Source organism: Rhopalosiphum padi, chromosome 3, assembly GCF_020882245.1.
Source record: "Rhopalosiphum padi isolate XX-2018 chromosome 3, ASM2088224v1, whole genome shotgun sequence".
Classification (NCBI taxonomy): domain Eukaryota; kingdom Metazoa; phylum Arthropoda; class Insecta; order Hemiptera; family Aphididae; genus Rhopalosiphum; species Rhopalosiphum padi.
Genome location: NC_083599.1, coordinates 10657993 through 10683491, shown reverse-complemented (window position 1 = coordinate 10683491; position 25499 = coordinate 10657993). Strand labels below are relative to the sequence as shown.

At 25.1% G+C, this 25499-nt stretch overlaps 5 protein-coding genes and 1 non-coding gene across 10 annotated transcripts; 2 read left to right on the top strand and 4 right to left on the bottom strand.

Annotated features, from left to right (window-relative positions):
* The first annotated feature begins 4483 nt into the window (after positions 1–4483).
* On the top strand, positions 4484–6605 carry LOC132927574 (alpha-ketoglutarate-dependent dioxygenase alkB homolog 7, mitochondrial). Its single transcript, XM_060992124.1, has 4 exons — positions 4484–5227; positions 5293–5475; positions 5629–5756; positions 6324–6605. Exons 1-4 carry the CDS (start codon positions 4901–4903, stop codon positions 6460–6462), a joined length of 777 nt encoding a protein of 258 aa, XP_060848107.1. The 5' UTR covers positions 4484–4900; the 3' UTR covers positions 6463–6605.
* Positions 6606–8650: 2045 nt separating this feature from the next.
* On the bottom strand, positions 8651–11446 carry LOC132924345 (CWF19-like protein 1). 2 transcript variants are annotated; one of them, XM_060988588.1, is made up of 12 exons: positions 11207–11445; positions 11081–11139; positions 10847–11016; positions 10685–10786; positions 10343–10560; positions 10142–10272; positions 9785–10077; positions 9610–9695; positions 9420–9535; positions 9182–9326; positions 8932–9113; positions 8651–8863 (listed from the first exon to the last, which is right to left on the bottom strand). In XM_060988588.1, exons 2-12 carry the CDS (start codon positions 11107–11109, stop codon positions 8722–8724), a joined length of 1614 nt encoding a protein of 537 aa, XP_060844571.1. In that variant the 5' UTR covers positions 11110–11139; positions 11207–11445; the 3' UTR covers positions 8651–8721. The 2 variants fall into 2 exon arrangements, with proteins under 2 accessions (XP_060844571.1, XP_060844572.1); XM_060988589.1 differs by having other exon boundaries at positions 10685–10780; positions 11081–11446.
* Positions 11447–11667: 221 nt separating this feature from the next.
* LOC132924348 (uncharacterized) lies at positions 11668–15398 on the top strand. Its single transcript, XM_060988596.1, has 6 exons — positions 11668–11773; positions 11965–12202; positions 12297–12465; positions 12542–12882; positions 14612–14680; positions 15246–15398. The coding sequence occupies exons 2-6, from the start codon at positions 12134–12136 to the stop codon at positions 15300–15302; spliced, it is 705 nt and encodes a 234-aa protein (XP_060844579.1). The 5' UTR covers positions 11668–11773; positions 11965–12133; the 3' UTR covers positions 15303–15398.
* LOC132924346 (hydroxymethylglutaryl-CoA synthase 1-like) lies at positions 15150–18846 on the bottom strand. 2 transcript variants are annotated; one of them, XM_060988591.1, is made up of 9 exons: positions 18710–18846; positions 17816–18059; positions 17553–17750; positions 17053–17178; positions 16800–16991; positions 16502–16652; positions 15937–16098; positions 15607–15827; positions 15150–15511 (listed from the first exon to the last, which is right to left on the bottom strand). In XM_060988591.1, exons 2-9 carry the CDS (start codon positions 18045–18047, stop codon positions 15408–15410), a joined length of 1386 nt encoding a protein of 461 aa, XP_060844574.1. In that variant the 5' UTR covers positions 18048–18059; positions 18710–18846; the 3' UTR covers positions 15150–15407. The 2 variants fall into 2 exon arrangements, with proteins under 2 accessions (XP_060844574.1, XP_060844573.1); XM_060988590.1 differs by having other exon boundaries at positions 17816–18054; positions 18710–18843.
* Positions 18811–22202, bottom strand: LOC132924347 (ERI1 exoribonuclease 3-like). 3 transcript variants are annotated; one of them, XM_060988594.1, is made up of 6 exons: positions 21991–22200; positions 21884–21930; positions 20812–20958; positions 19196–19405; positions 19016–19112; positions 18811–18947 (listed from the first exon to the last, which is right to left on the bottom strand). In XM_060988594.1, the coding sequence occupies exons 1-6, from the start codon at positions 22085–22087 to the stop codon at positions 18859–18861; spliced, it is 687 nt and encodes a 228-aa protein (XP_060844577.1). In that variant the 5' UTR covers positions 22088–22200; the 3' UTR covers positions 18811–18858. The 3 variants fall into 3 exon arrangements, with proteins under 3 accessions (XP_060844577.1, XP_060844576.1, XP_060844578.1); XM_060988593.1 differs by having other exon boundaries at positions 21884–22199; XM_060988595.1 differs by lacking the exon at positions 20812–20958 and having other exon boundaries at positions 21884–22202.
* Positions 22203–24429: 2227 nt separating this feature from the next.
* Positions 24430–24553, bottom strand: LOC132928116 (U5 spliceosomal RNA). Its single transcript, XR_009661989.1, has one exon. It is a non-coding gene; the product is annotated as a U5 spliceosomal RNA (small nuclear RNA).
* Positions 24554–25499: the final 946 nt, after the last annotated feature.

Genomic DNA, 25499 nt, shown 5'->3' with positions numbered 1-25499 from the left:
TCAACATAATAATAATTATTAGATACTCGTAATATGCATATATATTAACATAAAACGATTGCACATTTCAACATAATATTTTTCTGGAATAAATGACTCAATGTCAGATTTAAGCGGCGGGTATCGATACTTTTCTCGGTGAGGCTGTTCATACAAATATAAAAAAATAATTAGACATTCTAGTTTACGGCTGTAGAGAAAACTAAATTGTATTATATTGATATTGAACTTTGAAGATTATGATTATGATTATTGTCATAAAAAAAATTACCTAGCGGAACATGGGCAAAACATTTTTATTAAAATTTAAACTTCAAATGCTTTTATAAATAACTTGTACAGTTGTGCCTATATATTTTCAATATTTTTAAACATATTTATCTATAAAGAATAAGTAATAACTTACGTGAAATCTTGTAATAAATTTTCAAGTTTCGAAAACATTTTTATCGACATTTATAGAAATAAAACTAAAGAAGATTCAATAAAATTTAATACGTAGTTAAAAATGAAATTAATGTAAATGTTTTATAATTTGTTAGGTAATAGGTATATTAATACTATAATAGCTATTGCGAAGTATCTTCATCGGAAGATGAAGATACTTCATTCTTTGTGAAAATATATTTACAGATTTGTGAATAATAAACAAATAATAAAATATAAATGTTAAAAAAGTATATAAGAAAATTGTAGTCACATAGGTATATACTATATATCATAGTAACCTGTAGGTATAATATTTTTTCTTATAATACAATATTCATAATATAGAGTATTTTTTTCATTTATAAAATGACACACATATACGATATACAAAAGTGAACAAGTTCTGTTGTTCAGTAATAATGTTATACGATTACCTACTTTTTTTATAAATAATCAATGTTTGATTTATTTTTATGTTTGTGTAGTTTTTTATAATTAGAAAAAAGTATTTTCTGATTAAAAAATTAGAAAGTTGTGTTGGAAACTGTTTGTCTCATTATACTAACAGTGCGTGGGTATATATGGGACCAATTATTAATTATTTTTTTTAGATTTGTGATATTGATAGGTATATCTATACGCTCTATAGAGAAATAAGGTAGTGGATACCGCTTCGCAGTACCGAATGTGACCAATAATTCATAAATTTGAATTCAGTGATATAGGTATCATTGTATAGGTACGAAAAACGATTCTGATCGGTCTGTTAAGATTGTAAGCCATATCACCAAAAATATTTTATGATATGTTTTTTTAATATATATATATAGCTATATTGCTATAGGTAATAACTAATAAGTTATTAAAGTAATTTTTTTACTTTTAATTGTACGGTAGGTTGAAATAAATTATTATGAATATAAATGTTTGATATTCAATAGTAAGAAAATTAATCAATTATTTGTAGGCTTGTATTAAATATTCAACCATTTTTACAGTGGTAAATCTAGGATTTATTTTTGTGAGGGCAACATTTTTTTATTATTATATTCATATCATATCATTTCGTAAAAACAATAATTAGAATTTGATTTTAAGTCTTACATAGTTACATATAACATATGCCATTACGGGACCGGGTGGCAGTATTGTGGTAAACAGTTCTCACCCGTTCCTTGTTTTTTTTTTTTGGCGAAAAAAAAAGAAAAAAGTTACATATACCATACATATAATATACCCAACTGCTTAAATCCACCGCTGCATTTGTACATTTTTTATTGATATTTCTAAAAAAAAAAAAAATTAAAATTAAATCAAAAATTCCAATTGTCAATAGATAGCTCAAAAAAAGTTAAAATATTTTGAAAAAAATTTCAATTTTCTGCGGTTATTCGTTTTTGAATTATAACAAAATGAAGACATATTTAGTTCTCGTTTTTCCTTAATTTTATGTTTGTTTTTTTTTTTTTATTATAAAAAAAGTAAAAAAATACTGAGGATTTTAAATTTTTATCTCTCTAAAGTACAAACTATTTTATACAATTTTCTATCTAAAACAGTCCTCTAAGTATAAAATCGAAGTATTTTATATTTTTATCAATCACCTACTTAGTGTACTGAAGGCTGTGTACGTCACACACAAACAATAATAATAATAATAATAATAACAAAAAATATGTAGGTATATATTGTACCTATAAAATCATTAATCATTAATACATTTATCGCTTCGCTTAGAATCTAAAAAAAAAGTAATACATACAATAATATATTACAATCAATTCAAATATTTCAAAATTTAATATAAAATAAATAAAGAGTTTTAATTGAATAAAAATTCAACATTCTATTAATTCTATTCATTTTTTGGTCATGATTTCATGAATATTTCCGCGGTGACGAAATAGAGTTGTCTGTAGGTACCAGGGGCATACAGACTCCACTTATTTTCAGTTCAGAATCGGCGACGGTGCAGTGGTTGCAACTAATTCAAGCCATAATGATAACTGTATACGTTCCTGTTACATATTACATCCCGATTCGCGTTTTAAACGTTTTAAACGCGTTCTTACGCGAACTTTTCCAATATCATTATATCAGAGTCAAACCGTATTGTTTTTGCGACCGAATTCAGTCTAAAATTGAGTAGGCACCTAATGTATTATCATGTATTTTGTCATGTCACTATTTCCGGTGAAACTGTGAACAATGAAATAAGTGACCTTCCTTCTGAAAATTAATCACTTAAATTCAGCTAAAGCTTAAACGTTTTTTGAATCAAAGGTAAAAAAGTTTTTTTTTTAATGTTTTACATTTAGTGAACATAGCCCACAAAATAAAAAGCGTCATTTGAAAAGATGTATTATCGCAGATAATGCATTTGGCACCTATTTTTTGTAAGACGCTTTCTTTGATCTGTCATAAATTAAAGCGCTATAATATTTCATAGAAGATACCTATAATAATTATAATATGATAAGTTTTTCATAGGCGCCTTAATTAAAAAACCAATAATTTTAATTTTTATCTAGATAAAAATAACTAATAAGTAAAAATTGGGGAAATAGGTAAATTTTTCGCAAAATATTACATTTGAAAATATAATTGTGTACTTAAAAATTTAAAATATATTAATATTGTATGTCTCAATATGTATAAGATTTAATTATAAAGATAATATAATAGACTCTAGTCTCTATTCTATTACCCAGTGGCGTATATAGGAGGGAGTTAGGAGTTCAAACCTCTCTGAAATGTATGGTTGGTACCTACGGGCATTGATTTTGGTTGTATAATTGGAATTAAAAATTGTTTTATAAGAATTTGAAGTTAATAATTTATAAAATTTAAAATTTCTATAGCTAAGGCTTTAAAATGTTATAAAAGGATTCTCAAAAATTGATTTTAAAGAAGTCTAAATATTGTGTAAAAAATTCTTCACATGAAAAATTATTTAAATATATTTAAATAATTACCTAATTAATATAAATAAATATTTCAAGTTTAAATTTATACTAAATTGGATAGTTAAACAAAGAATAACGATTTTAGTTACTTTATTGCAATTAAGATATTATTCATAATAGTTATATGGAGTTAAGACTTTTACGTACCTATATTATTATATCACATAATTTACGTAGACATTTTCAAAATATTTTTATAAATTTTTAACTTTTTTCTTTTAATATTACGAAGTTCTCCACATCCATTCCATGGTAATAATTAATCAGTATTGACTAAAGAGTTAATAATAATTATATAATATATAAAAATATATTGACATATCAGTATATCACATATTGTACGATACTATAATTACAATCTAACATGATTTTTTGGCAAAAATAAATTTAACCTACTTATATTACGGATAATAAAATAAATAAATAATAAAATATAGATACTTATAGTAAGTAATAAAAGTACAGATATTAGACAGTGCTTAGAATTGTTTTCGTAGGCAACGATTTAAAATTTAATTCAATCAATGACGAGGAACATTACACTACTGTATTTACAGTCTATAGGTCACAGTAGGCGTACTGTACAATAAATCATTTACCTACGTAATTGTCCTAATTGCTCACATTTTTTTAAAGACTGATGTGAATATGTGATTCACCCTTGAATTGCAAAATTGGATTAAAATTTATATTTTATGAAATGTATTATGTATACAATATAAAGGCCAATTGAAACATTTAAAACATTTGAAATCACAACAATGTCTTTCAAGTTACTTTAAAATTCTTAAAGTCTATGAACTTAAAAAAACAAATTTTTAATATAAAGGACAAAGGTAACCTTTGTATTTGGTAATTAAGTATTTTAAGCATTAATATAAATCTATTACCTAAGAATAATTAACAATTCATACTTCATAGTATAAACTGTTATATTTTGTTGAAATTCTGTACAAAAATTTAAAAGTAATTGATCTTTCATCGGAACATCGAGTATTCTACGTGATCTAGTGGAGAACTATTATCATGTAACATTTTCTATTAACTGATATGCCAAATATTTACACCTTATCAAACCATCTCAGAGAAATTTATGATAAACGGACTGAACCGCCTAAACTTTTAAGACTCAACTTACCGTAAATTGTAATTAATAATTAACACTAGTTACTAACACCGCTATTAATTGTATAATATGGCTCCATGCTCAATTAAACAATGCATTTGTGTTATAAATACGGTATAATGTGTATTATGGTGAATGGTGATAATCTATGATTTAACAAACTGTTAGTTTATTATTTCGTTTTTTCGTAATCCTCGAGAGATAAAAAAAAAACATAAGTAATTGTTGTACACGGGTCACGGACGGTTGACGATACTAAAGTTAGTTAAGCCTATGATCTTTGATAATCTCAGCTGTTATTTTATGGATTTCAAAATTAAAAATATTGTTTGGCATTTCAAAAATTAATGTGGTCGGATTATCATTTTTTTTAAATATAATGTTTATTATGAATTTGGCTTGTAAAAAGTTTATTCTAAACCAACTTTTCTCTGTACCTCGTTTATTTCACTTGAGTAAATTGTTTAGAACATCATTTTCATCAATCGAACATATTTTAAATTCTGTTGATAAGTGTGAATATGTAAGATATAAATTTCCAAATGAAATAAAAATTAAAAATGTAGTTGATACTAAACGACAACAATTTAATTCTTCATTTACCATTATACCAGACATTGTGTCTGTAGATGAAGAATCACGACTGATTGATGAAATAGAAAAGTCATTAAAACGTTTACGCTATCAGCATGATCATTGGGATGATGTAAGTATATTTTATTTCTAATATACTTGAATTAATGGTAGGTTAACAAATAATTATTTACCTAGGCCATACATGGATACAGGGAAACAGAAATTATGACATGGAAAGATCAAAACAATACAAACGTGATGCAAAGGCTCAGAAACAGAGTATTTGCTGATGAATCAATTACAGAACAAATGCAGAGAGTTCATGTACTTGATTTATGTGACAATGGTTATGTAAAACCACATATAGATAGTATACGAGTTAGTATTAAATGTTTGTCATTTGATCCACTAAGATTACTAAATAAAAGAATTATTTTTTTTTTATTATGAATACATATCAAAAATAAACTTTTTTTAGTTAACCAAAAATAGATGTTAAACATAATATATTATTTATTTTTTATTTTCTAGTTCTGTGGAAATATAATTGCTGGCTTAAGCTTACTGTCCGATTCTGTCATGCGTTTAGCTGATGAAAACTATCCAGACACCTATGTAGTTTATGCTCTGTTACCTCGTCGTTCATTATATATTATGAAGTAAGTTTTACATAATATTTTAAATTTTGATATAATAATTTTTTAAATCAAAAATAGACTTTTTGTATGGATATAAATATATTTAAACAATAGTGGAAAGGATATGTTTTACTCAATGCTCATTAAGTAGACTTTGAGAAAGAAAACCAGATATATGACAAAATAAAATTATGTATTTTGTTGATAGGTATATTTTTTTCAAGTATAAATTGCCTTATGTGTATATATGTTTATTAATTAAGCAAAAATATTGAATTTATAACCTGATACTGATATAACTTAATTTTAGTTTTAACATTACATTTAAAAATTATTGTTTATAAATTTAAATTTTTCTTAGTTATATTTAACTAACTTATGAACTGTTTAATTTTTTGTTTATTATAAATAATTATACTGCAAAACTTAAAAAAACATTTTTGGAACATTATTTCTAATATTACTCTACAGCAAAGTTCAATCTAAAAAAATAAAAACCAATCAAAGAAATTCATTATATCCTTTAAAATGAATAACTTATTCTTTATAATTATTATAAATTGTTGTTTGTTATTAAACTTTAAACAGGGATACAGTTCGATACCAATATACACATGAAATATTAAGTGATGGTGCACCTACTGTGTTTAGTGATAAACAGATTGTACGGAAACGAAGAGTATCAATTGTAATGAGAAATGAGCCACCAGTTGAAGCAATGAAATAATTCAATAATCATATTATTAAGTAAACATTATTTACTTGTGTTGTGTTACTATGTTTAATAGGATATCTATTGTTTTGTATAATTTAATATGTACTCTAATATAATGTGTACTCTGTTAAAAAAAATAAACATTTACAAAATAATTTATAGTCGACCCTTCCATCCTTGATATTTCAAAGTAAATATAAAATGTTGGTATTTGAAATAAAAATAGCTACTTAAGTACTTTGTAAGACAAATATAAGGTAAATCAAGTGGCCAATTCATTAATAATTGAATTATTTGAATTATGTTCCATTCAATCATATCATACCAACGATGTTGTTTTACCATGATTAAGAATTCAAAGTATACATTATATATTCTAATATATAAAAATCTTGTGTCACAATGGAAAATGTATGTCGCCAAACTCCTCAGAAACGGCTTGACTGATTTTCATGAAATTTTGAGTGTATATTTTGTAGGTCTGAGAGAGTGATTTAAACTATTTTTCATACCCTTAGGTGTAAAAGGTGGCTCTCCTCAAATATTTATTTAATATTTAATGTATAAATTATATACCTATAATAAGTGATAATATAATGTTGATAATTTATAAATTAAAGTGATATATTTATATTGTTATTTATAACTCCAATTGCATTGATTGTCACATTAAATCTAAGTAATATTCAATAAAAATAGATATCTACTAATACGAAAATACCTAACTAAAATATTTAAAAATTTGGTGTTCGATGAGTATGATGTTCTCGATGCATTCCGAAATTACTCAACCGATTTTGATGAAATTATGATCAATTTGTGTAGTTTTATCTCCATCATAAGATAGGATAGTTTTATCCCAGTTAATGACCTCTTTATTATGTTTAGGGCTGTGTGATTATTTTTAACAAATGATACATAATCGGTTAATGGATTGAAAAAATGGAACTTTAGGCGGGACAGTTATGTAAAATTGATATGTCAGAGATATCTATACACCAAATCAGAAAACCAAAAATAGTTTTTATTCTTACGCTAAATGTTAGCATTATAAACAACCAAACTTAACACGGGTGCATTTTGTACGGGGACAGCTAGTATTATATAATTAAATATTTTAAGTTTAGTTCATTTTTTCAGAACACCATTGAATTATCATTACATATACATATTTCTTAATTGCATAATAATTGACATAGCTCATAGCCAATAGATTCGATAGCTATATTAAACACAGTATTAGTGTATTATATTTATAATATTATATCACCAATAATTTAATAGATAGATACATATTTTGTGGAAGTAATGCGAAAGCAGTTTCCACGGCGCCGTCGGTTCAAACATGAAAAAAAAAGAAAAAAAAGATACTATTTACATTTTCATAATTCTTATTGTAATTCAATTTTTTTTCATGTCCCCCAACTTTGAATTACCCAGAGAACTATATCTATCATGTATTGATTCAAGGAAAGTACTGCAATTAAAAAATAAACACACTTGTGATAATTATATTATTTAAAAAAATTAAACTATTATAGTATTATTTTAGCTATATCTATATAATATATCATGTTATAAAAAAAAATTATAAATGTTTATCTAGTCAGAATAGAATTATGAATCATATGAAAAATAAACCAATCCTAAACATAAACCTCTTTTTCCTTAACTGATAATCATTCTACACTTGGTTTAAAAATGAAATTATGTTTTGCTAAAATTATTAATCTGAATATATGGTATAACATGAAGCGCTACTAAATCTCAAATTATTTCTCTTATTTTCAATATTGCCTTTTATACGATCAAAAATGTTCTAAATACATTTAGAATCTACCATACATGGAGATTTAAAAATATAAATTAGTGAATAAATGGCTAAAATGTAACTTGCTCCTACTATTAAACTATCTAAATCTCCTAACATTATAGATATTAAATCATAAAGAATCATTTAGGATGATTTTTTTTTTGATGTTTACTAGGATAAATTACATAATATGATTACACATTTACAGATTGTATGCATAAAAATTTAAATAACTTGTTGATAATTTAAAGTATAAAAGTTTGTAATATTATATTGATTAAAAAATATAAAAAATTCACTTTTTTATATCTAATACTTTTGAATTATAACTTTTAAAATATTGTTAGTTAATTTTTAAACATTTCATTATTTGAACTGAACCAAATACTCTTTTTTTATCCAGTAATTTATTTTAATAAGTATAATAGATAATAATCATAATTAAAATCAGTCATTAATTAATCTTTTATTGGATTAAAAGGCTCAAAAGCATTGCGAAACATTTTGACTTCGTCCTCTTCTTCATCTAAAGATTGCTCACATTTTCTCCAGTCAATACGACTTTCAACATTCAATAGTCTTGGAGATGCCAGCACTTCTCTATAACAATTAAATAGTTCACTTAATTAATTCCATGAAAACATTTTAACTAACAATTTATAACATACCTTGCAATATGAATTGGAAATTTTTGTTGATGGCCACTTTTTTTGGACGCACTATGAAACAAACGCTTACCATTAGGCAACTCTGTACAAAAGTAATGTCCTTCACTGTTCCCAGCTATTTGACGTAGCGATGCAGCTGGCGGAATGTCTACTAAACTGAGATCATATTCTTTAAATTTCGCCTACAAAAATTGAAAGTTAATATAAAATAAGTATAAGTTATAAACTTATAATAAATATTTTTGGTTACTTTGAACATGTTCTCAAGACGATCTGCCATTCTAATAGGAACTGGAACCACTTGTAATTGGAAATGAGCCGATAAAATATTACGTTCAAAGTAAACTGCTACACGACCTGTGCTTTCAAAATATTGATTTAAAGAACTTTTAATCCTGTAATGAAAATAGAAAATCAATTTGTTATTTTATTTTAATTAGTAAACATGATGCCCTAATTATAGAAAGAAAAAAAACTTAGATAATTACAAATTTATTTCATTTTCTGTTTCTGGCGGTAATTCAGCAAGTGATTTGTAATGTTCAATTGGAGCCACTAGTATATGTTCTTTGACCAATGGTCCCTTAGTGCCTGATAAGTATACCTTAAAAGAATTATTTCATATTATACAAATGTTAATGGTTAAAACTCAAGTAAAAATGACAAATTACTGAATACCTGATTCCCAATAGATACAATCAAATGCTTAGCAATTTTCTTACTTGACAAACAAAACCAACAAGAATCTGCGCTTATATCAATAGCTGTTACAAAAATTTTATCAAAATGTAAAATTATTATGTTTCTGATGTACATTTCTAAGTTAACAATTTCATGAATAAATCTTACTAACATTGTTTTAGTTGTCCGTCGAATTTTCTCTTTTTACTTTGTTCATTATTTCTATAATTGCTGTTAGTGCTTGTATTATAAAAATATTGTTTTGAAACTGGTAACATATTAGCAGTATACTGAGATATATTATCAGCAAATGGTGATTCCGTAACAGTATAGTTTAATGTATTTGATGTAGTAGATTCTGCTAATGATAAAACAAAGCCATAGAGCCATTTTTGTTTTTTGGTTTTATTGTCATGATAATCACCCAAACCAATAAATCGTGTTATTGTTTTACTATTGACATTTCTAAAGAGCCAAAAATATGCTTAATATTAATTTGATACAAAACAAAGAATAAAAAATAACATACTTATACGGACTACGCTGATAAAACACTTTTTGTAAGCCAGCAAAGTGATAACGTGGAGTTAAATTAATAGCTGCCCATGACAAAAGCTGAGATTCACTTTCTTTTTCAGTAGGTTCCTTAACATTTATGTTCTATGGTAAAATGATTAAATATATTTATGAAATTGTTTTATATATTTCAAATTATAATAATAGTTTGTACTTCTTGAATTCGCTCTTTGTTGCGAATGTCTAAAGGCCATGGTGAAGTTAATAATACATCCAATGACGTACTTCCAGCTCGAATACACGAATCTTTGAACTGAGAGAGAGAATCGTAATTAAATGTATGAATTTCATTTTCCTTGCTACTATTGTTTTGTACTCCACTAATATAACCTATTTTAAGGCCATCTGAAGTAGTAAAAATTCCATCTTTACCTAATAAAAATATAAAACAAAATATTTTCCTAATTAAAAAAAAAGTATTATAGGTAAGCATAATATAAACAATGTTCAACATATTAATATAACCATTTATTATAAATAATAAAATATTACCAACCAAGATAATAGATATTTGGTGCTAATTGTTGATCTTTTAAATTTTTAAAATATTTTTCATGTTGTTTCTTATTTGGTCCCAATGTATAAATAGGAACTGAAACTTAAAAAAAAAAAAAAATTAACTTTAAATTCACTCAAATAAATAACAGTAGTTTCTTACTATTTTTTCCTGACTTTTTAAACTCTTCCCATTCTTTTTCACAGGATTCATCATCTCCAAAAAAATCTCCAATGCAAAAAACATAGTCAAACATGCCTTTTTTAGCATACAATGCTTCTATATAATCAATAAATGGTGTAATATGTCCTTTGATACCACAGCAAACTAATCTGTATACAAATAATTTCAACAACAATGAGTTAATGTAAAAAGAAGTATACTTTTAATTCTTACATTTTGACTTGCGTTTTTTTATTTTCCATTGTGGATATGATGACTTGTTCAATAATATTCTAAAAGCAATATTTTAATTTTAAATAGGATAATGAATACTGAGTTTAATGTATGTACTCTGGGTACCTGCAATTTATTTACAATTGAATGCTATAAATTTAATTTAATTTACTACAGATTACACAATATTTATTACTATTATTACTAATACTTAAATATTAATTTTACTATTTAATAGTAGCACTATATTAGCACTACTGTTAATTTTTTTTTTATGTATATAAATAATTTATACTTTCATAGAAAACTTAGTAAAAGCATATTTACTATTTAGCTTATTAAGCTTATTTAAACGGTTGTAAACATGACACTCTTTTTCTTTATCTGGTGTCTGGCTATCTATAAAATATATCTATCAGTATTTTTTACCGTGGTATTTGTTTACTTTATAAATTAATAACCAAAATATTGTGGCGTTCAACGTATTATCAGTTATCATCACCGGTCAAACCAAGGACTATCATATACTTACAACGTCTTTGGTTAATTCATTATGAAATTGTTGTAGTGATTTGTGTTTTGTGATAATCTGTAGGTAATAGGTATAATTCTAAGTTCTATAGTTATTAACAATCAACATCTTTGTTCTCGTTAAAAATTGAAAAAAATTGTGATTCAATTATATGGCTACAAGTTAGTTTACGACATTCTAATGTCACTCTAAATTTTCTTTGTAATCTATGCATTAATATTTCATACATAAAATTAAGTTTATACAATTTCTAATATGTATAGATAACTTGCCACTTGACTATAAGCAAGTGTCTTATTCTTTAGTCGATTACGATATAATAATGTAATGATAAAGTACGAATTCGTTTTAGGATTTAAATACGGCTTAAAATACTATCAACTTTGATAATCTATTTTGAATATACTTTTTTAATTAACCAATGGACATGCTTGTATGTGTGCTATATACAGTTGAGATACCTAGCGCATAAATGTGTTAAGTTTATGGATTTATATGTGCAGCCTACTGAGTTGTAAAGTATGGAAAACGGCAAAAAAATTACATATTTAGATCCTAATGAAGTTCAAATATGTAAACCTATCACTATGGTAAGTTTTTCATTCACTATACTATTGTAACAGTATACAATCTGAGAATCCCTTTTGATAATATTATTATATTATTATAATATTTTTATGATAGGTCAACAGTAGAATTGACAATTTTTTAAAGAGAAAGAGAGATGAAAACCATGATAGAAATATGAGAATGTATTGTAACTCAATATCTAGCAGAAATTATTCTAGTGCTTCTAGAACATGTAATACAATAGAAGCTAAACGCCAGAAAGGATCTGAATGCTTTGTAAAAAGTATAGTATTTTATTATAGTGTATAGTGCATACTTTTTTTATTTGATATAAATTCAATTTAAGAAAATTTTTTCAGAGACAAAAGTGCAGAATAATTTAGGACCACTGAATAATGGTGGTTTGGACCCAGCTAGCTTAAACAGTTATAATTTATCAAACAATACAAGTTCTGTTGGATTAAAACCAGATTTACATGAAAGAATATCAAACATAGAAACAGTCTTAAATATTAAAAGTGATAGTAAAAGTAACATTGATATTTATGAAAAATTAAAATCGATAGAAGATCATGTATTAAAACTAGAAAATATTTTATTAAATATCAATGAAAATTACTCGATATCAAATATTTTTTCTATTGATCAAGATACAGGAATTATAAAACACAATCTAAAGACTGAAGATCTTATAAAACAGGTAAATTAATTTTTATTCATTAATTAAATAGTATTTTATTTCCATATTGTATATTTTGTAAATGATATTTATTGGGTAGGCCAATTCTTTGTTATATTTGAATATTTTATTTAGTAAATAATGTGAATGCAATTCAGCTGTTATTCCAAAATTAAATTGAATATACTGTATGTACACTACATGCACATTTGTCATTAAGACAGGTTATATTTATTTATTTTATTTTTTATTTATTTATTCAAACGAGCAAAGCCCAGTAACAGTTTTAAATCAAAACATTTAAAAAAAATAATTTATACATATAGAAAGAAAAAGTGAACAGTGTGATTAATAGATATTAGATATACAAAATAGCGAATAGTTAATTAAGATTAAATAATAACAGTAACAAAAATAAGGTTTATAACATTGATAAATAATTCACATGTAATAATTAATAATATAATTATAAAAAGACTCAATAGAGTTAAAATTAAATAAATCGACCTGTGTATCATTAGCTAATCTTATCATTCTATTCCTTTCCTCTAGGAGCTTTTATTAAGTAATTGGTTTTATGTAATTGCGTATAAAAAGTATTAGTAGATCTAGTTTGATATTGAGCCATTGAGGGACATAGAAATTAAGATAATTTAGTAATTCACTAGAATTAAGAGGATGCCAGCGTAGTATTTGTTATCTCTCTCTAACCCATGCAGAACATAGCAAATTTTACGTTCACAAAAATAATAATAACCATATTAATTTCTCAAATTAGAGTGAAATGACCTATTATAAAATTTAAAGTTTAGAACATTATCTAGGGAATCTCATAGGCGTTTTATTATATTTTTATTTTAAAGCTAGTTATGAGTTTTTTAAGATGTATAAACAATTTACAATTTTTAAATACTCATAACTCGCTTTAAAATAAAAATATAATAAAACGCTTCTGAGATGCCCAGATAATGTTCTTAACTTTAAATTCTGTAATAGGTCATTTCACTCTAATTTGAGAAATTAATATGGTTATAGTCATTTTTGTGAATGTAAAATTTGCTATGTTGCGCGTGGGTTAGAGAGAGATAACAAATACTACGCTGGCATCCTCTTAATGATACCGTTTACCACTTAATAAAAACTTTTAATCAATTATATTTCTCCTGGTTGCAAGACCATTCATATTTAAAGTGTCTAATAAAGGTTTATATGGTGTATGACATTGACGTGGGATATTGCACTTGTACAATTTAAAGCGAAGGAAACGATTTTGTATACCTTCAAGGCATTGGATATGGGTATTTACAGAGGATCAGATAATCGAATTATATTCTAGAATAGATCGTACTAATGAAAAATATAATACCTTAAGAGTAAAGGGATTAGTAAAATCTTTACATTTCCTACTAATGAATCCTAATATAAATGACAATTTTTTAGAAATAGTGAGATAATGTTTATTGAAAGTAAGATATAACTGTTTACCTATCTATACAATTCTAGCAATGCTGCTGGTATGTGGAGTTCTTGTCTATTCGTTTAATGTCTTTGATCCTATGTATTCTTTATTATCAACAGATAGTTTGGACCATAGCACAGACTCATAAATCATGTTATAAAGATTAACAAAAAATAATACCCATAGAAGATAACAGATTTAAATTTATTTTCTTAGTATAATTAGATATGACAAATTTTGTAAAATATATTTATTTATATTATTTCATAATGCATTAAAATTATTTTTCAGAAGAAAACCCTTTCTGAAGATAATTTAATAAGAAAAGAAATAACACCAGGAATATTACCAAAAAAATCAGTAAGTTAACTGTTATAATATATAATATCATTAAGTTTCTAAATATACTTATATCATCAATTGATCAATTTTTCTACATATAAAATCCTTTTGAATGACTATTTTCATTTTAAGTGATTTTTATTATTATTTAAATTGCCTCAACTTTTGAGCCCCACTTAGTAGAATGATGTGATTTGGTTCAGTGAACAAATAGCTTAAGATTAATTTAAATATTTGAAAATTTCAATATGTATATAAAATCATATGTAATGTTGAAAAATTTCAAATTTTGATTCTTTTTCTTAGTTCCCAGAGCAAGTTCTTAAGCTTTTTAGGTAACTATTACAACGCCTACATTTTTATCTCGATGCATAAACTTATTATTTTGTTTGTTACCATTCATATTTTACACTTATAACTAAATTTATGATCTTTAAGTATATCAATTCACTTTTTTAGAGTATCTAATACATAAAAATAAATACAATTTATAATGTCTATTACTTTTTATTTAATAATTTTCCATTCTTAAAAATGTTTTATTATAATAATTGAAATTTAAGAAATTTAAATTATTTTTCAGAAATATTCTGCAAATGAAATACAAGAACTCATTAACAATATCAAAAGAAAGAATTGATGAAAATAAAAATAAATTCTCAAATCAATAACAAAAACATTAAGCATTATTTTTATCTTATGTAAAAACATATTAAAAATAACTGGTACTTTTAAACGTAGTATGTTATTTCTTTTGTGCATAATATCGTTTAAAGGTACTATCGATATGAGTCAAGTACCATGAATCAGGAAACAAATTGTCAACATTTGAAGTAGGTTCAAAAGGTGCTATAAACAAATCAAAATAATTTAATTTATAGATTATAGTTAAAAAAATTCATATTCCAAGTAATAATTTTGTAGAACTATAACAGAAATACTACCTTTGTTGTAAGCTAACTCTCGGTTTGTTAGTGTATTTTCAAATTCATCAGTCGATGTACAATATCTATTTTCTAACATCACAGGAACACGTTGCAATAAATCAATAAGAGTATCTAGTTTTGCTCCTGGCCGTATAGTAATTGAATAAAATGAAGAACACATACCAGAACCAAATGAAAACATTGCTATTCGTTTCCCAGCCATTTCACTGATAGGTTTACTGTAATTCAATTAATTTAACACGTCAAATACAACACTTATGTCTGAGTCCATGTTATGGTAAAATTAACAATTGTAAAGCCAATTAAAACTCATCGCTATATAATTACCTAAGCAAGTATGAAATCAATCCACTAAATATAGATGCTGTGTACATGTTTCCAATATTTTTGGGCAATTTTTGTGTTGGTGCAGTGAATTTTTTAAACAATTGTTCTGTGTCCTTTATCACGCTTAAATCGGATAACATATTGACACTGATATCGGTGTTTCTAATAGGAAGTTCATAATTTCAAATATTTTTTTTTTCATGGAAATAATGTATTTTTAAATGCTAAATCTAAAAATATTTATTTGTTTCCACAAAAAAATAACTATTAAAGGAGTTATCTAAAATATCTATGAAAATACTTGAAAAAAAAAAAACAATTATTTTTAAGATAGTGAAAAAATACTATATTAAACATAACTGTATTTGTATTACCGAATCAAGAATATTGTTTATCATACTCTTAATCAAGAATATTCACAAATTGGTTTAAATTATCATTAAAAACACATTTTTATAATAAAATTAGAAAATATAGGTACCTAGACAGTAATAATATTTAAGTATTTGTTAATTATTCCTAATTGAAAATCAGATTTTAGTTATCACACATTTAATTTGCTTACACATATTTCAATAGATTTGATTCATTTTCATAACATTTAACGTCTAACTGCATGTCATGAAGTAGTAACCAAGTAAATGCTTTCCTTACAAGTTTTCCATAGGGCGAATGAAATACGATGGCATCAAAGTGTTGCAACACACTCTTAGGGCCTATAACATTTTACGTTTACACGTGAACTTAATAAATTTTAATCGGAAAGTAACGATAGTAAATCTGGGTTTACGTAAGACATAAGTGTTTTCATAGTGGGTGAATGTAAAAATTTTACTAATGTACTCCTTTTAATATGCTATTACTCAGATTATTGGATTTATTGTTATCGTTGTCTGCGAATTTCTTCAAAAACCTCTTTCGATACAGATAATAGCAATTGTAAAGCGCCTCAAAATAACATCGAATTGACACTTTTCCATCCACTGTTGGATAATTCGTGCTCATATCTCCTTTGTAAAAGTCGTATGTGTCATTCATGTGTGAAGCTCTCAGTTCTAGATTTTTATGTAGATTAGAGAATGTAAAAAAAAAAAGTTTATAGTTTTATCTCAAAACCTCTATCTAACACTAAGGGTGCATTAGGTCCTAGTAACATTGCAACGGCGCCTGCACCACCTGTCGGCCTCGCTCCACCACGAGCATACGTTGCAACATCTGCAGCAACAACAATAGCCAACCGTCCTACAAACAATGTCCATAAATCTATTACGACATAACATTTAAATATGATGTATGACTAAACTTAGGATAATAATGTAATGAGGCTTAATTTTAATGTAGTTAATAAATACCACATAGACAGCACAATTCAACATTAATGAAAACTAAATAACTAATTAATTTGTTTATTATTTGTTTTTCATTGTCGACTTTTAACATTTTAAAATTGTGCATTTAATTTTCGATATTAATTACAAAAAAAAACTTGAAATTTGTTTTTTATTTACTACTATTTAACTAATTAAGTGAACGCATAATAAATAACCTTTCCTAATAAATATGAAAATGCAGAAAGTCTTAAGCTTTAATGATTGTAATTAGTAGAAGATATATACCATCCCAAGCACTGGATTCTAACCATGCTATTGAGTTGAAAAGGGCAGCTGTGCCCCCATAACATGCATTGGTTGAATCTACGCCTTCGACATTGTTGTTACAGTTGTCAAATAAACGCATCAACATAGACTTGATACTTTTAGATTTATCTATTGGTGTTTCAGTTCCCACTTCAAGTCGTCCAATATTAGAGTAACCTAATTTGTATTTAAATTTACTATATAAAGTCAAAACACATTTAAACATTCATATATATACATACTTGTTTTTGTACGGTGCATCAGCAAACTAACTGCAGTTAGACACAATGAGACAACGTCTTCACGGTCTGAACAAAATGCCATACGTTCTTGACCCAAACCGATTGTATACTTGCCTTTTGATACACCGTCATGCAGCTCAAGGTCATTCTGGTTCACATATGTAGATGGTACTACTATCTCTAAGGCTAGTATGCCAACGTGTTCTGGCCATTTACCTTGGGCATTATCCATTATTATACTATACTTTAAAAAAATATACATTTATATAATATAAAATCATTGGTTATAATGATGAATGAAGATGAAATTGACATAATAAAAAAATAAATAACTTACAATATTTTATTTTAAAAATATGAATTTGCAATTAAATTAATGTTTTACTAGATTAATAAAGTAACTATCAGAGAAAATAAGGCAACATTTATATAGTGTTTACAGAAATTGTAAATTTGTTATTAAAAAAAAAAATGAAAATAATAATCAATAAATGATGTAATGGGAACTATTGTGAGCCAAACTGTGTGAAAATTATATTTGTATGCGTAAGTATTTATTGTCTATCTAAATATTAAACACACGTGTGTGAAAATCTAATTATTGACTATTATAATATATAGATAGTTTATTTACAGTTTGAAATTAATCCTAATTATAATGATTATTAAATTATAAAAAGTTACAAATTATATTATTATCATATACTAATCAAAATGTTTAAAAATATTTTTAAAAAAATACTACTTTTATTTAAATAAGAATTATGGATAAGGTTTTAAGGTACTGAAACTTCTGTAAATAATAATTAATATAATAAATTTAATATTTTAAACTTCTACATAATATTGCCTCTATGCTAAAATTAAAAAAACTAAAAATTAGGAATTTCTCACCTTTTAGTTTATATATCGAAATTAAATGTTGAGCTCTTGAATTCACCGTTCATAATTGATTAATATTAATAAAATTAGGTAAAAAATAACTAAAAATCCTATTATTTATTTTGATTTTACTTGTTATGGTTTATTATACAAAATCTATTTTATACACTAATTATTTTATTTGTAGCTTGAAATACACATCCTCTTTGTGATAATTGATTCATAATGGTAATAATGTTAACACAATCATCTATAAACCATAAATATAAATAATTATTATTATATTCTCTATTAATATTTGTTTTAAATTAATATTACCAATTCCACTGTGAATGTTACCAAATTGTTTTGAATTTGTTCTCTTAAGCATATTTGTTATACCTAGTGGATACTGTCCCATTGTCAGAGCAAATAACTATTAAAATAACCACAATAAAACACATTTTTTTTTTTAATTCTTTACTAGTTGAAAATGTTAAAATATTTTTTTTGAAATACCTTTTTAATATTTATCCAAGTACACATGAATTCTGGAATTTTTATTGTTGAAGGATACAATTTACATTGTTCAACGAACATATTACCAATGTCCCAATTTCCTGAAGTTACAATGATAGATTTTTCTTTTTCCATATTTGTATGATCATTATGCCAATTGCAAAAATTTAAGAAAACATCATCAAATGTTGGGCTATTACTGACCATGTCCTAAAATATATTCAAATATATTCATAAACAAATACAATTGTTATGTTGTAATATTAATTTTTTTTAATAATTTAAAGTTCTATTTTTTAAATTAAATAAAAAATTATATGTATATTATATATAATTAAATTTTTTAATAAAAATAGGTGGATATGAATTTTTCATTGTATCAACATAGAAGTAAAATTTATTTTTCAAACATCATAATATTATAATATTTTTATCTTTATCTTTATATTTTGTGCATTCTTACAGAGTTAGGCTTATTCTATCTAGTCTTAGGGCAAACAATATTGTGTAGTACATATTAAGAATTGTAAGTTAAAGTCCAAGATGTTACACTGTTTCTCAATGTATAATATTAAAAATTAAAAAAAATCTAAACCTAATGTCCGGATATATTTACAAGATGTTTAATATTCCTGATAGTATTCTATTTCCTAAAATAAATGTAAATACAAAAAAAATTAGTAAAAATACATTTTTTCGAAATTGCAGATTGATTTAGAATAGAAAGTAAATACATCATTTTATGTTTTAAACTTTTTATTGGTAATACAAAAATAATAATATGTTAATTTATTAATACTATAAATTTAAGTTGGTACATATCTGTCAGTACTCAAATGTTATTTATAAAAAAAAAATTCAATGAATAAATATGGTCGCTAATTTTTATGTAAAGACAAAATAACTGTACAATTTAGACATATTTTACAAGATAATTACACTCTTAAAAGGTTAAACATAACTTAGTGGTATGTGATTGGTCCATTAATTTTTAGTCAACCAATAAATTAATAAAATCTTTTATACAACTCAGCATTAATTAATTCATAATTATATTTATGTATTATGTCTAGGTATATAGTCTGAATATCATAAAGTAATAATAAAAATATATTTAATATATCTAAATAATAATATTCATATCTGTATACTTTATAATAAAAAAATATCTATAAAACTGCTAATATAGTATTTTAATATATTTATTTATTACTTAATTTTAATACTAGTAATTTATTATATATTTTTTTAGACAATAAAATTACAATTGTTCTATATTTTAAACATTTTTAAGGATCCCATATTTTGTAAAATCCTGTCTAGTATTTTTATGTAGTAGTAGAAGGTAATAAATTAATACATATATGTAACATAATATTAAAATAAACATTAAATAGAAATATTTTATATTTCTCATGAAACATATTTTAAATAGTTTGTATAATTATGTCATAAACTGACATAAATATAGGATTGTTTTTAATATTTGTAATACTCATTGAAATAGATAGTTATTATAAGTAATTTAATACATTTTTAATTAGTATTAATAGTAATTCTAACAAATTATATTAGAAATCTTAACAATTATAAAAATAGATTTTGAAATATCATACTTGTGTAATACCAGTCAACTGTGTACAATAGTCTGTCAACTGTGTATGAATTATAGGTTTAACATATGAATGAAAACATGATACTACATCAAAACTTCCTTTGGCTGTATTAAGTTCTACCAATATACACGGAAATTCAATTATTTCCTAAAACAAATGTATCAAAAAAAATATATAAGATAAACAGTATATATTAAAAAAAAAATTTATTAGTATTTATTGATAAAACTTAATTGTTCTAATAAATGTAAATTATTATTTTATAATTCTGAATATGATGAATTAGTAATAAACTAATTTTAATACATAATTAATGTGATATGGGTACTTAGTTTTGTTTAATACATTGTTACAGTAAAAGCTTCAAAACAATTTCATATGTTGGAAATTATACTATTAAAGGATTTAACTAAATTTAAAAAAACTGATATAAACTGATGAGAAAATATATGTATTTATTCTAATAAAACTATTATATTTTAGCAAAAAAATATCTGCTCAAAATTATTGTTCAAATCTAATGATTTGTAATAACTTTTAAATTTAAAGATAGCTCCTAAAAAGTTTTAAGATATTTAAAAGTTCAATGTTAGTTAGTAAAATTTATAAGGACTTCAACCATAAGTGTAATTGTTATAAATATATTAAGTACTAAGCAGATCATTACCTACTATAAATATTATACTGTTATCATTACAATACTGTTAACAAACATCACTCTTTTACTATTAGTACTAATAGTCACAATTATATATTTATATATAAAGTAATATATTTTAAATAGTCCTAAATCTTTAACAAATCTCCAATATAAAAAAGAATTGAGACAATTGATAAAAATATATTACTTTTAAATATCTCACTTATTTTTAATGATAATACTGGTAAATTTGTATTTACTGTTCTTTAATTCACCTACTATATTTTATCCGTAAGATAGTGTAAACTGTGCATCAAATATTGAGGAAAATCCAGTTATAATCAACAGTAATTATTTCTATTTTTTCTTTTTGAAAAGTTTTTAACAATAAGTCTAATATAATTTAACAATCAAGCTTAAAATAAAAACAACCTGAGGTTTTAGTAAATGAGCCCCATTGTCACAAGTAGCTTCAAAATCTAAGACAAAAAATTTGGTATATGGCTGGGACTTGTTAGGTCTTATTACTGATTCTGTACTTGGTTTATCTGTTGATCGTATAAACATTGTTTTATTGAAAAATAATTTGTACTTTTGAAATTTTTGTGATCGAAATAAACTATTAAAATTCATCATAGGTACTTTAAAAATTTTCAAATGATATAAAAAAAAATAATAATAAAAGATTAATTTAAATTGATGTTTGTAGACAAAACAAACTGATAGAGATAGATCCCGAAAATGTTCCACTTATCATTTTTTGATAAGGTGGTGGTAATCACAATATTGTTACAGAATATTATTACTCTATGCAAAGAATAAAAGACATTTATTGTATTCCTAAGTTCTAATAAAAATAAACATAAGCTAGAAACATTATTTTTTAAGATATTATACTACTCATAATTTCAATTCCAAATTCAAGATAGTTTAGATAATAATTATTGTTGTGTATGTGTTTATACTATTAATTATTTATTATGTTTATGTAGGTATTAAAGGTATCAGTATTTTTAAAACAATATTTATACTTCATGAATTAACTATAATGTTAATAATGTTTTGTAAATGATTGTTGCACAAGTTTTTAACTATCGATTATAAATTGATTCTCATTTTTATACACTTAATTAGCTGAGTATTTATTCATTTTTGAAAATATCAATCAACATTTTTATTGAAGTTGTAATTTTAAATTTTTAATAGAATTGTGTTTTATTTTTGGGTAATTGCTTTTGTATAATTATTATAATTTTAGTATATTGTTAGAAATTACAACTGTGTATATATTTTGAATTATGCATATTATAATCTAATTTCATAACAATATATTGTGTTACTATAAAAATAGAAATAGACTAAACATATTTATTATTTTTATTAAGAATTGCCAATACATAATTTTAATTAGTAGGTAGATATACTTTCTTAGTGTTATAATAAAGTCAGATGTAGTACATAATAGTTATATGTGTTATGATCATATAAAAGTAAACAATTATTTAAAACATTTTTAACAATTTACAAAACTATCCTTACTCAGCTATTGAATTTATTAAAAAAATAAAAACAATTATTGTAACTAAAAAAGAGATTTTGGACTTTGGTATTCGCATAAAAATTAAAAAACTACATAATCCTAAAATAATATTGTTATTCTTGTCAAAAAAAAAAAAAAATATTTTGAGTAGGAATGAAATTAATTACGAATTGGTATTTGGTATTAGAAACCTGCTCTATTATCATTTATGCTGAGTATGGGACCTCTTACACAATACATTTTTTTTTACAAAATTATTGTAATACTACTAAGTAAAGGAGTAGATCAGCAGTTCCCAACTAACACAATCAATTATCCAGTATCTAGATATTGACTCTCGCATAGGGGACAAGCAATGACAAGAATCTCATTAAATTGTTTAACTTGTAATTAGATTCAATTATGTTTTTTGAGTTAACAAACAATTGCTTTATATTTATGTATAGGTATATAGCCATATAGGTATGCTATTAGTGAGCGTCATTTTTCTTTTGTACAAAATTGGTGGTCCACACAACTACAAAAGTTGAGAACCGCTGGAGTAGACAGTAATAAGTTGCAGTATAATAATTAATAATAGTAAACAGTTACTAAATATGTAATTATTAAATTATTAAATTATTAATTAAATATTGTATCGTATTAATGTATTATTCTATAATCTATAACTTTAAAAAAAATTATAAACATCATTAATAAGTCAATTATGTACCTCCCTATAAAATTAAAATATCATAGCATATGACCTATGACGATTGCTATCATAATAATGTAATAGTTCTAACATAATTTGTTTTTTTTATTAGCAATATAAATAATTTTAACATATTATTCATATTCTGTAGATTGGAAAAGTTTGACGATTTCGGTGTAATCACATTCTACGTTTACATTACGATGACCATATTATTTTCAAATATTTTCTAAATAAAATTTTTATTTAGATAAAATTAGAATATTGATTTATGACAGAAAAAAAAAGGTAAAAAAGAAATAAAATTGCGTAATAATATAACGCGATGAGCAGCATTTACGTGGGTCGAGTGCGATGAAGATAGTACATTAGTACGATATGGAATAGACGGTAGAAAAAAAGTTGATGCTGTGTTGTGAGGGTGAGTACCTATGTCCGATTTTGTGTGTATGCACTACACAATTTAACAACAAGCCGGACGGCGTACAATATTAATAATTTGGCAAATGTCGAACAATATTGATAAGTATAATAATTATAGTAATAGTGTTCAGGAAAAAACGTTGTCAACTATAGCTAGGAATACCGTAAGAGGTAATTGTCACAACAATAAAATTGTCAATGTCTTATCTCAAGATAGATCACGTCGGTCATAAGTAACATACACTACATTAGAATTAATTATTCACAACGCGAGCCAACTATTACACTTCTCAAATGTTCTTTACTTATTTCAGTATTAGAAGCCCGACCTAAAGATCAGGCTATTAAAAAAATTAAATTTCTAGACTCCTTTGAGTGCTCCCCTCCACGGAAATCTTTAGTAAAAGGCGAAAGATTTTTTCGATTTGAAAGGGAACCGGAGTTAAAAATTCTAGGGTTTTCGGTTCGCTATATACGACAGGTCCATTGGCGATGCTGTGCAGTTACTTGTTTTCGCATCTCGCCGTTTTCCCGGATGAGAACGCAAGTCAATAAAGTTGGTGTGTGTCCGGATTGTAACCGGTGTAAGCTTTTGGCGTTGTCACGACGGCTGAATGTGAAAACTTATGGTCAAAGTACGTTAAAAACGCCGGGTGATCACGTCGAAACAGTGTCGACAAACGACTGTGCCCGCGAACGCTATCTGTCGACCGTCGGCCAATTCTTCGGAACGTCGGTGACTGGCTACTGCAACAGTGCAACATATTTTATAAACATATTGAATGGAAACGTATCGCGTTTCAAACACATTCCGGATGTCCTTTATCGCCGGTTTCCCGATCACACCCATAGCCAAACCATACTAATGTACATACGAGCATGGCGAATTAATTATTTAAATAAATAATTTATTCTGTTATGTATAAGGTGGATAACGAGATACAATATATTTATATATTAAGGGGATAACGAAAACGGGTGACAATGTTGCAAATGCCAATAGAACCGGCTTTTTGTTGATGATTTCAAACGATAGCTCTGGACAATATAGTCAGTGTTGGTAATTATAATTGTAATAGTTATGGTAAAATAGTTAATTGTTATTGTTTCGCTTTCGGAAAGAATTCTCACTTTGACTAAATTTCGAGTCCATCATCGTTCTCATACATTTATTATTATATAGCGTTATTTCTTTCTTTAGCCGATTAACCGGTGCGTGTATAATAGATGTTCGTGGTTCGACGATACACCGCAGTCCTCGGTGAATGGGTGTTCTGCCATAAGCAAATAATACAGATTAATTATACTGCGTATAGAGACTGTGCAGTATTACAACTAGCGCTCCCAGTAGTCAATGTGCTAACTTTTACCGGGAAACGAATCACATGCAA

What these genes read in the sequence shown, in the direction of transcription:
- LOC132927574 (XM_060992124.1), top strand. Translation starts at nt 4,901, where the DNA reads ATGTTTATTATGAATTTGGCTTGTAAAAAGTTTATTCTAAACCAACTT. An exon ending in CACATATAGATAGTATACGA is followed by an intron (nt 5,476 to 5,628) that starts GTTAGTATTAAA and finishes TTTATTTTCTAG; the next exon opens with TTCTGTGGAAATATAATTGC. An exon ending in CGTTCATTATATATTATGAA is followed by an intron (nt 5,757 to 6,323) that starts GTAAGTTTTACA and finishes AACTTTAAACAG; the next exon opens with GGATACAGTTCGATACCAAT.
- LOC132924345 (XM_060988588.1), bottom strand. Translation starts at nt 11,109, where the DNA reads ATGGAAAATAAAAAAACGCAAGTCAAAAT. An exon ending in TAAAAAGTCAGGAAAAAATA is followed by an intron (nt 10,787 to 10,846) that starts GTAAGAAACTAC and finishes TTTTTTTTTAAG; the next exon opens with TTTCAGTTCCTATTTATACA. An exon ending in ACAAAGAGCGAATTCAAGAA is followed by an intron (nt 10,273 to 10,342) that starts GTACAAACTATT and finishes ATTTTACCATAG; the next exon opens with AACATAAATGTTAAGGAACC.
- LOC132924348 (XM_060988596.1), top strand. Translation starts at nt 12,134, where the DNA reads ATGGAAAACGGCAAAAAAATTACATATTTAGATCCTAATGAAGTTCAA. An exon ending in ATCTGAATGCTTTGTAAAAA is followed by an intron (nt 12,466 to 12,541) that starts GTATAGTATTTT and finishes AAATTTTTTCAG; the next exon opens with AGACAAAAGTGCAGAATAAT. An exon ending in GAATATTACCAAAAAAATCA is followed by an intron (nt 14,681 to 15,245) that starts GTAAGTTAACTG and finishes ATTATTTTTCAG; the next exon opens with AAATATTCTGCAAATGAAAT.
- LOC132924346 (XM_060988591.1), bottom strand. Translation starts at nt 18,047, where the DNA reads ATGGATAATGCCCAAGGTAAATGGCCAGAACACGTTGGCATACTAGCC. An exon ending in CAATAAATCCAATAATCTGA is followed by an intron (nt 16,653 to 16,799) that starts GTAATAGCATAT and finishes AAAATGTTATAG; the next exon opens with GCCCTAAGAGTGTGTTGCAA. An exon ending in AGAGTTAGCTTACAACAAAG is followed by an intron (nt 15,512 to 15,606) that starts GTAGTATTTCTG and finishes ATTTGTTTATAG; the next exon opens with CACCTTTTGAACCTACTTCA.
- LOC132924347 (XM_060988593.1), bottom strand. Translation starts at nt 22,087, where the DNA reads ATGATGAATTTTAATAGTTTATTTCGATCACAAAAATTTCAAAAGTAC. An exon ending in CTTGGATAAATATTAAAAAG is followed by an intron (nt 19,113 to 19,195) that starts GTATTTCAAAAA and finishes TTATTTTAATAG; the next exon opens with TTATTTGCTCTGACAATGGG. An exon ending in TAACATTCACAGTGGAATTG is followed by an intron (nt 18,948 to 19,015) that starts GTAATATTAATT and finishes TATGGTTTATAG; the next exon opens with ATGATTGTGTTAACATTATT.